The sequence below is a fragment of the Pararge aegeria genome, chromosome 21 (genome assembly GCF_905163445.1).
Source record: "Pararge aegeria chromosome 21, ilParAegt1.1, whole genome shotgun sequence".
Taxonomy (NCBI): domain Eukaryota; kingdom Metazoa; phylum Arthropoda; class Insecta; order Lepidoptera; family Nymphalidae; genus Pararge; species Pararge aegeria.
In genome coordinates, this window is record NC_053200.1 from 406,828 (window position 1) to 416,830 (window position 10,003).

Sequence of the window (10,003 nt, forward strand, 5' to 3'; positions counted from 1 at the left end):
CACAGGAACCTACACTCACAACATTCACGTACAGAAACACGCATACACATAACCACACAATCACATTAACACACACACACATACACACGCGTTTCAGTCAGCATGCTATTCTCACTTAACCGTTAGAGAACTCAACTGTGCACTATATATTGTCTCAATGATTGAATCAATGTTTGGGAAGGCACTGGCCCCTAAGATACGGGATTTCCTAGTTTAGGGGTCAGGATTCCAAAGACTTATTGTACTGAGTTTTTCTAATAAATATTTTCTATTTCTATTTCTATTAAAGTAAAATCTCATATGAATCACTGACCACACATCAAATAAAATAAAATGTTCTGATCGTCGCTCAACACTGAGCTCAAGACTGAAATCCCTATGAAATCACTATTAAGGTACAATCTTATATGAATCACACACCACACGTAAAAATATTTGTTACATAACGGTTGAACGGAATTTTCTTTTATGAAGCTACTGAGGTTTACTCCTTAATAAACAATTAAAATTCCAAGAATATGAGGCGGAGTATTCGTTACTACATGGTTTCGTTTATTAATTATGAGTCTCGGGTGCCAATTAGGTATAGGTTATAAATATACTTCTGTATATACAAATTCAAAGTCCTGACTGACTGAGATATCAACGCACAGCCTCACCTAATTTGATGTTCCTAACCGTGACTTGTATTTTAGGTACACATATTATATTAAGGTGTGACCGCAACACTTCATAAAAAAATTGTAAGTTTTTTCTTGACTTGACATAATGTTGACTGTTTTTTAAAGATTACTATTTGTCTTTGGTGTTTGAAGCTGAAACCGACGCGACGTAAATTCTCATTCTAACCTCTTTCCATGTACTGACTACTGACTTCAGTCCATGATGCTTAACCAGCGAAGACACTTCTTTCAATTATTAGTTGTTAATTGTGAGAGGGAGTGCAACATATCAGGTAAGATGAAACCGTAGTAGGCAATGTTGATTGCGAAATTTTTCTGTCTTTTTATTATGTTTTGTTTGGCTCAATCTTCGTCAATCTTCATGGAATTTGGCACAAAGGTATGATTAGGACATAGGATACTTTCTATCCTAAAGACGCACGAAAGAGTACAGTGTACGGCTGATTAAGAAAAGTTTCATTCTTAAATGGCATAGCAGCAAAACAAATCTTTAGAAAATTATGCATAAATATAGCTTGCATCCTGGAAATAAACATTGCATAATTTTAAGCCCCGGTAAATAAACTCGTCCTTACGCATAAAAACATAATTAATAGTAATTGTAATGTGAAACATTATTTATAATAAATACTTTTTCTATATTTCTATTCCAATGATTACGACGCATTTATTTCACTTAAAAATTCCGTCTTTTGTTTTTGAAGATCTGTATTTCATTTAAATGTGGCTAACTAATTTAATGGAACTTCTAAATGTTGCAAAATACCTTAATTTATTTTACACGGACTATAGTAATAACATGAGACCGTCTCAAAATCAGATTCGTCGAATTGATAAACTTCTTTATTTCGTCGTCTTCCCATACATTATAAACGAGGCCAAATGAATAATGAGATAGATCTCCGTCGACGCCTTGTTATCACAATTGAACGAATGACAAAAGGCTCAAAGTTTTCGGAACGTTACCTACTTATTACCCAATTATGGAATAATTTAAGCCCTCATAAATATGTAACGACTCAATGTAGGAGGCTGATAAAACGTTTATGGGAAATTTTAATAACGTAAAAACACGAACTTGCCTTGGCTTAATGGTGACCTGACACATCGCTAGCTAACCTAACAGCACACATCTATACGAACAGTCAAAGTAAGTAGTAGTAGAGCTTTTTGTGACAGAGCTCGTCCGGGGAAGTACTACCACCATGCAATTCTGGCGATAAGCAGCTTTGTTGCAATGCTGTGGTGGTGATGTTCCCGGTCAGTGGTTGCGAATGTAGTAACAGGCACATGAGGTTTAACACCGACGCCGCAGGTTGACCGACGCAGGGTGACAAGTTGCAAGACGTATTCCTTGCATACCCTGCAAAGTGTTGCTTTGTTTATAGGCGAGATGAACCATCCGCCTATTCTATTAATTATTACTAAAAAAAGCTGTTTTTGTCAAAAGTCACGCTAATGTAAAATTGGCTAAAAATTATATAAATACAGGCCCATGGCTAAATAAGACAGTATCTCGACCTGTGTAAGCAAGGCATTACGCGCGGAGAAATAATGGGCGTAATAAAACGGTTTAACAATCAAGTTGCTCCACAGTTTACATTAACTCTGAACTCTACCTTGCTCTAGTTTATTTCTTGTTTATGAGTGTTTAGCAGTTGGATATTTATGTTACTATACAAGTAATAAAATTGGAAATAAATATCTTCTGAAAAGACAAACTTCGCGTCCCGAACTAAAAACTTATCGATAACTTATATGTGCGTAATGAGAAAGTTCTGAAAATAGGCTATTTCTTATTCAAATAATTTAGACTTAGTTCTGCAGCATACGTGGTTAAAAAGATTCGTCACATGGCAGATATAGAAACTGCAAGGCTTGTTTATTTTAGTTGATTTCACAGCATTTTGTCCTATGGCATTTAATTATGGGGTAATGCTGCTGATATAGATTCTATTTTCGTCCAGCAGAAGAAGGGCTGTTCGTGCAATATATAAAATGGGTCAAAGAGATTCATTGAATTTAAAGTTAAAATAATGACGGTACATAGTCAGTACATACTTAAAAATCTAATTTTAAAAGAAAATGGACTGTAACTGTATGCAAAAATAAACTCGTGCAGTTTACTAGGCTACATAAAATTGCTAATTCATTCAAGGGCAATACATCTTTGGTCTTGGTAAAACCAATAAGAAAGCTGGGATGGGAATTGCTCTAACTTCATATCTTAATATTAATTTACTGTGAGATGGTGAAAACATTAGGCTCTTCATCGACCAGGGTGCGTTTGGAACCTTCATAGCCTTAGGTTTAAGTTGGCGAACGAATGAATAAAGAAGTTTTGAATTTGAATTTCAGGGAAGTGGTAAATTGTAACAAATTGAGATTTGATAATGATAACAACAATAGTGACGCGATTCCTCATTTAACGAAATTCGTTAAGCTTTAATTGTTGCAATATTACATGCAAGACTTCGAGTGTTTAATCTGCTCTTAATATAATTTGAAATGGCATTCAACTGCTTACATTGCTGATTGAACCAAATATTTTGACCTGCGACTCGATGTAATTTAGTTAATTTTTGTAACGTTTATAAATATTGGATTTGACCTAACATCCTGAGGATGCTCCGGTTTAGGAGCGAAAAGTGCGTAGAGGATACATTGTCAAGGATATGTTTGGTGTGGAGTATAAAGATTAAAGAAATTATAAATTGCACCGTACATATTCTCCTACTTTTCGCGGTTTTATAGCAAATCGAACCTAATTGCTAGACTAAGTAAAAACCACTCTATCGATTTAATAGCGATTCACTGTATTTCACAAGTTTCCCGTAGTAGAGCTTAGTTCTAAGACAAATGCACGAGGCCCTGCAAAAGTTTTACTATATTATGGTGTTTTTCAAAATTTTTATCTGGGTTTTTAATTTGATAAATTACTATGTTCCTGAAACAAAATTAACAAAGTTAAACTCATATCGAAGTGAGAGGGAAAAGTTCGACGGCAAAGTTATTTATGTGCTTATTATACAAAAGTTTAAAGTTAAATAAAAGCATCAGTCAAGCTCGCGGGAAGTTTATAGTAACGAGCGATCCGCGGCGGCCGCGAGAGCTCTGCAACAGCCACTAAGTGTTGATTTTTTTATTTGCGGTTGCTATTGTATGCAGCCGCCCTACATATACGTTATGACAGTCTTGATGACGAAACAATAAGAGATACTTCAATATGAATCACACTCACTCAACAATATTAAAGTAAAGAATATTCCTAATTTCAATATCTCTAATGTCGATGAGAAGGGCTTAAGGCCGTATTCCAGCACGCTGGCTTAATGAGGATAGGTCGACTTCGCCCTCCTTTAAGAACATTATGGAAAACTCTCAGGCATACAGGTTTCCTCACGATGTTTTCATTCACAGTCGAAGCAAGTGATATTTTAATTGTTTAAATGGCACATAACTTCGAAAAGTTAGAGGTAATGCTAGTTTTTTATTTTTATATTAAAGAAAATTATTCTTAGCATAACTTTAGTCTCGCGATGGACGTGAGTCGAGTTGTGACCTTTATTAAAATTTAAACAGGAGACGAATATGATTTGACAAAAATAAATTTTATGCTTTTGAATGTGTAGGTTTGCAATCATCTAAGTTGTAGCAGCCAAATTCCAACTGCTCATAGATTTTTACAAAATTTTTTTTCTTTGGAGAAGTTTACCCGGCACTTCACCGTCAGCTCCTTTATTGTAACGAGCATAAATTGTTTACCGTAGTATATTTATTTATTTATATACTATACTACAATAAAAATTTTCAAATTAATAAATGACCAAGTCCCGAGGTAACATTAAAAATTTAACATTAACTTTTCTTTTACAAATAAATCATTCTATTGTGAAAAATTCGATAGCGCGATGGAGAATCTTATAGCGCCATCTAGATAGGTAATGTAAAGGCCACCTCATACCAGGACTTCTGCAAAAAGATTTGCTTCCTCATTTCTTATGTAATTCGGGCTTCCGAAGACCCGACAACCTATAATGTAAGGTGTGGTCCAGGTGGCGCCACAAGCGCCAGTAGCGGCTCATGGCGGCCGCACTCGCCCTGGCGTCGCTCGCCGCGCTGCTCGCCACCGCAGGCACTACTGGTGAGTCACGAGTTTGATCCTTTATTTGCATGACTTTACATTTTATAGCAAATAAACTTCTAATACTTCTGATTGCGAATTTTCGAAAGTCGAAAATTGTTTTTCTGACAGACATTAGACAATCCGAAAAGAAAAGAAAAAATCTTTAGCAGTAGATAGTTTTTTTTGACGGAGCTCGTCCGTCTTTCATGCTTATTTCTGCCGCAAAGCAGAAGTGTTGAAATTATGTGTTACCGTTTCACTTAGATTTAACTCTTAGGTTGATTATGAAAACTAAGCTTAATTTGCTCCCCTACCCTCTACGCACGTATCGCTCCGAAACCGGAGCATCCTCAGGAGATGTTAATAATAAAATAGTTTATTATTCCAAATTTTATTTTATTTTTCCAGTTTTAACAAGATTGCAAGTTTGGAACCTTCTTTTAGATGTAGTAGTATTACACCTGTTGTTGACTTTACAATGAATAATTGTTAAGACTTAACTATCTCCTGAGGGTACATTGCCGAGGATCTGTTTGGTGTGGAGTATACGGATTGAAGTAATTATAAATTACACCATACAGGTTCTCCTGCTGTTCGCGGAGTACAGCAAATTAAGCTTAATTTTCATAAAAAAGTAACGCCTGCTTATAGAAGCATTGGATAGCCAATAATTAGGTTGATGTACACAGGGCGGCACTTTTAAGGGCGTGTTCCCTGCGAAGTGTCTCTCTGGTTATAGGCGACGGCTTTGCACTTACCATCAGGTCAGCCGTCTGCTTGGCCCGTCAATTATCTTTTAATAGAATTAAAAAAAAAAATGAGCTTGAGCAAAGGGTTCCGGAGCCCGGTCAGTTTCCAATGGGAGGTGTGTGGCAGGGCGGGCGGGCGAGGCGGCCGCGGCGCCCGAGCACGCGCACACGGAGATGACGCAGGCCGAGATCGACGCGGCGGCGCAGGCCGAGGCGGAGGCGGCGGGCGTGCCGGCGTGGCGCGACCTGTGGTACTCGTCGCTGGAGGCGCTGCGGCGCGAGCCCAGCATCAACAACACGCAGGACGACGTGCTGGTGCAGCTGGGCGGCGTGGCCTTCCTGCACTGCCCCGTGCGGAACCTGGGCGAGCGCGGCGTGAGCACACACTTCTTTCCCATTTATGATCATTCGTGAAAGCACTTTGGCGCCCACTACCACTCATCGACGTTTAAGACTCAGATTCAGTGTGGGCTCCAACGCAAAGGCGACCCAGAAAAAACCTTAGAGATAACTCTGCCGGAGACAAGCAGCTACCCAGTCTAAAATTTTAGCTTATTTTTTTAAACTTAAAATACAGAAGGTCCTGCTGTCGCTCTTAAGTCATCTTTCCTAAGAGCGACAGCAGGACCTCTGTGGACAAGGAAAAGCCATGATCGCGAAGCATGGAAGAACCTGGGGGAGGCCTATGCAAAGCAAGACAATCAAGCGTAACCGGTATCTCGATAAGTAAATAATCAGTAAGATAAGATTGTTGAAATGGCTATAAATAAATAAAATACAAAAGTTCCTTCGTGATAGCTAATCGATATAAGCTTCTTCACTAAATGTATCCACCTCTTCTTAATATCTGCGTTATGATACCAACTGTAAACGACAGTCGAGGGCATTACCTGTGAGCATCGGCTTTTCTACACTGCTCATGTTTTCCTGGCTATGTAACCGAAGTATTCGAGTGTTTTCCGCAGACACAAATGGTAGACAGCCATTATTGACCTCCCTGTTTTTGTGAAATATTGACACGTTGGTCCAGTGTCTCGGTCAAGGTTGTGTTTAGCATTTGTCTCCAGCACCGTATATCAGAGGCATTCTCTTCCGGTCGAGCCTTAAGGGTCTCAGCTCCATTTTTTTAGACATTCCAAGATCACTTAATTTTTGAGAAATACTTGTTATAGCCTTTTTGTATAATTCATATTTTTAGGTATCGTGGGTGCGGAGGCGCGACTGGCACATCATCAGCTCTGGCGTGTTCATGTACACTAACGATGAGCGATTCCAGGTATATATGGTTTTGGTACCCAGTGTAACAATTATTTGTGAAGTTCACTTAAAGGCTTAAAGATAATATCTCGTTTTCTTCGAAGGTACTCCATAGCGAGGGTTCAGATGACTGGATTTTACAAATTAAGTATGTGCAAAAACGAGACAATGGCACTTACGAATGTCAGGTAGGCTTACATATTATATTTTATGCTAACACTTTTCTTAATTGCTGTATGTTTAGGTACATAATGAGGAACGTGAATTCTGGTTATGGATTGTTGTGATACGAGTATCTCCTATCGTACAATACTAAGTAGTGCTTGACATTAACAGGATAACAGTTTTACTTAATAAGAACACATGGCCTATTGAAATTATGTTTTATACTTATTATTATGATTCCATAACAAGTTGCCTACATTTCCGTTTTTAAAATCCCCCAAAAACCGTTTATTTTTCAGCTAAAAAGTATCCTACGTCCGTATCCACGATTCAATCTCTATGCAAACTTTTGTCAAGATTCTATTGAGCTGTTATTTCTATGCATAGTTACAATGGTTTTATTTTATTGAATCGAATCGATCGGACTCTTTGCGTTTTTCATGAATGAAAGTATATATTATTACATATAATGTTTCACATATAGAACGGTTATAGCCTAGTGGAAAGCGGTTAGACCGCTCCTTCTCAAGGCTCGATTATGAAATCTTGGTGGTCGTAGTGGACTACGGCCTTAACCCTAGTTATTCTGAGAGGAGATCCGTGCCCTGTAGTAGGTCGGTAATGAGTTGATAATGATGATATTATATAAGTCTACAAGACACGAAGCTATATGTGCCATATACTATCAATATCGGTGCTGTCGTCGAGCGAACAGAGAGACCTGCGGGTTCTCCTATAGTTAGGTTCTGACGGCGGGGTGTCGCAGGTGTCGCTGGGCTCGGGGACTTTGTCGCGCCTGGTGCATCTGCACATCGTGGTGCCCGAGGCCTTCATCCTGGGTGCGGACGAGTACCACGTGGACGCGGGCTCCACCATCAACCTCGTCTGCATCATAGAGAAGGTATGCTCTTACGACTCATTCCTTTCCATGCCTTCTTCTTTATCGTTACACTCTTGTCAGAGTGGTTTTGGTCATCATGGGTTGACGCTATTTAGAGCTACTGTTATGAGTATTGACCTCTTCTCAGTACTGGCAGAGTAGGTACACTCGTGTAAGGGGCCGTCCACAACTGATTTTACTTGATCGGTCGGACGCATGTGTGTCATTCCCCGCGCTCTGGTGGCACCTTGTACAACAAGGCACTATATAGAGTAGTTTTTATCTACAAAGTTGTTATTTATAAGTAGGCTGTTATTTATATAAGGGGCTGGATGGCGATGTGTGTATATTATCGTAGTATATTTATTTATTTATATTTAGAGCAAAAAATATCGATTTTATAATGCTATTAAGTACCATATAATGAACTCTAGAATGCAAACTAAATCTACGGCTAAATTTTATCATGATCGATTTAGCTAGATAAGATAGCGATCTTCAATTTATAAGTGCGTTGTAGAGATGATCTGGTATTCACTGAGTTTTAGAAAAGTACCAGGCACATAGAAATATATATGTCAATGTAAGAAGGGTTGATTGCATTTTACATGTTTTTAATGAATGAGTAATAGGGGTCAGGCACTTGGCATAAATGAGTGATGAGCGCGGTTGTCGTCCGCAGAGCCCGGTTCCGCCGCAGTACGTGTTTTGGTACCACAACGCGCGCATGATCAACTACGACGCGACGCGCGGCGTGTCCGTGGCCACGGCGCCGGGCGCGCGCACGCAATCGGCGCTGCGCATCCGCGGCGCTGCGCCCGCGCACTCGGGCAACTACTCGTGCCGCGCCGCCAACACCGAGCCCGCGCACATCTACGTCTACGTCTCCGAGGGCAGTGAGTGACTCCTCCTCCCCTCCCTGCGCTGGCGCCGCACCGCTAGATCAGTGTGCGCACACGCGGTGTAACCTCGTTGTATACAATATATTCTTTTGATAGCAAAGATCCCTAAATTTTCGCCTGTCGCAAACCTGTCGTGACATACGTCATTACCCTGCCGAATTAGAGAACCGTAAAGAATCTGAGCTGAAAAAGGACAGCTTGGGATCAGCTTAAAATACGTATGAATTTATGGTACCGAAAAAGAATAAAAAAACTTCATGCTATGGTTTTTTACGAATTTACTCACCGGTGACAGCTTTGTGTTTGCCTTCCAAATTATACATTAATGGTATCTCGCATTGTGTCCCCAGGTGACAAAATGGCTGCTACGTTGAGCCGCAACGCCAGTAGCTCGCAGCACAGCTGGCTGACTCACTTGGCGATAACTGTGGCGGCCATCTTGCGGAACTGCCTATAGTGCATCCATCCGAAAGTATACAACTCTCCACGTTTTAAATAAACTACTCGATCGCCAGTTGGACTTAGCGCACAGGGGTTCTTTAATACACATTAATACCCTGCAAAAAACAGTCGTGGTGGTTACAAAGTCTTTTGGCAAAAGTTAACCATCTGTACCCATCGCTTCCTTTCGTCTTCATATACCGGGATATATCAAAGAACCTGCTGCATCTGTACCCTAAGTATATAAGGTAGCATAAATAACAAACTACCTCACAATTACGAGGACGCGCCGTATATAGTTTTACACCGGAAAATTATGTTTATGAACATTAAAATAACACTACAGAAGCAATAGGTTTTGTGTGAATAAACTGTGGAAGGGGCAAAGTGCTATTTTATTTTAATAAATTCGCGCAAACGTTGGAACAAATGCGTTGTACATTTACGTCCAACACATTTCAACAGAATTTATTGCTTCTGTGAAAATGGTTACGTGGCGAAAATTACCTCACAGCGATGTTTGTCAAGGGACATATTGCTGTATAACAGGTACGCGTTATCAGAATGACCTATCTGGCAAAACAGCGTGTGCTGTGAATAGATCTGTAAACGTTTGAGCGTTCGATTCCGGGTGAGGGTATTATAATTTTGCTCCGGCTTGGTCTCATATGGAAAACAAGGAAACGTATGTCTACTGGCCTATGACAACGCAGCCAATTGCATTGGTAATACTTTGCTTTCAACGCACATAATTTAAAAATAACTTAACCAAAGTTAACAAGGTTTAAACGATACCGAAA

General features: G+C 39.6%; 1 protein-coding gene across 1 annotated transcript; it reads left to right on the forward strand.

Annotated features, from left to right (window-relative positions):
* Window positions 1-4,737: 4,737 nt before the first annotated feature.
* Window positions 4,738-9,678, forward strand: LOC120633256 (zwei Ig domain protein zig-8-like). Its single transcript, XM_039903422.1, has 7 exons — window positions 4,738-4,827; window positions 5,686-5,933; window positions 6,757-6,834; window positions 6,920-7,003; window positions 7,747-7,881; window positions 8,543-8,756; window positions 9,113-9,678. Exons 1-7 carry the CDS (start codon window positions 4,767-4,769, stop codon window positions 9,217-9,219), a joined length of 927 nt encoding a protein of 308 aa, XP_039759356.1. The 5' UTR covers window positions 4,738-4,766; the 3' UTR covers window positions 9,220-9,678.
* Window positions 9,679-10,003: the final 325 nt, after the last annotated feature.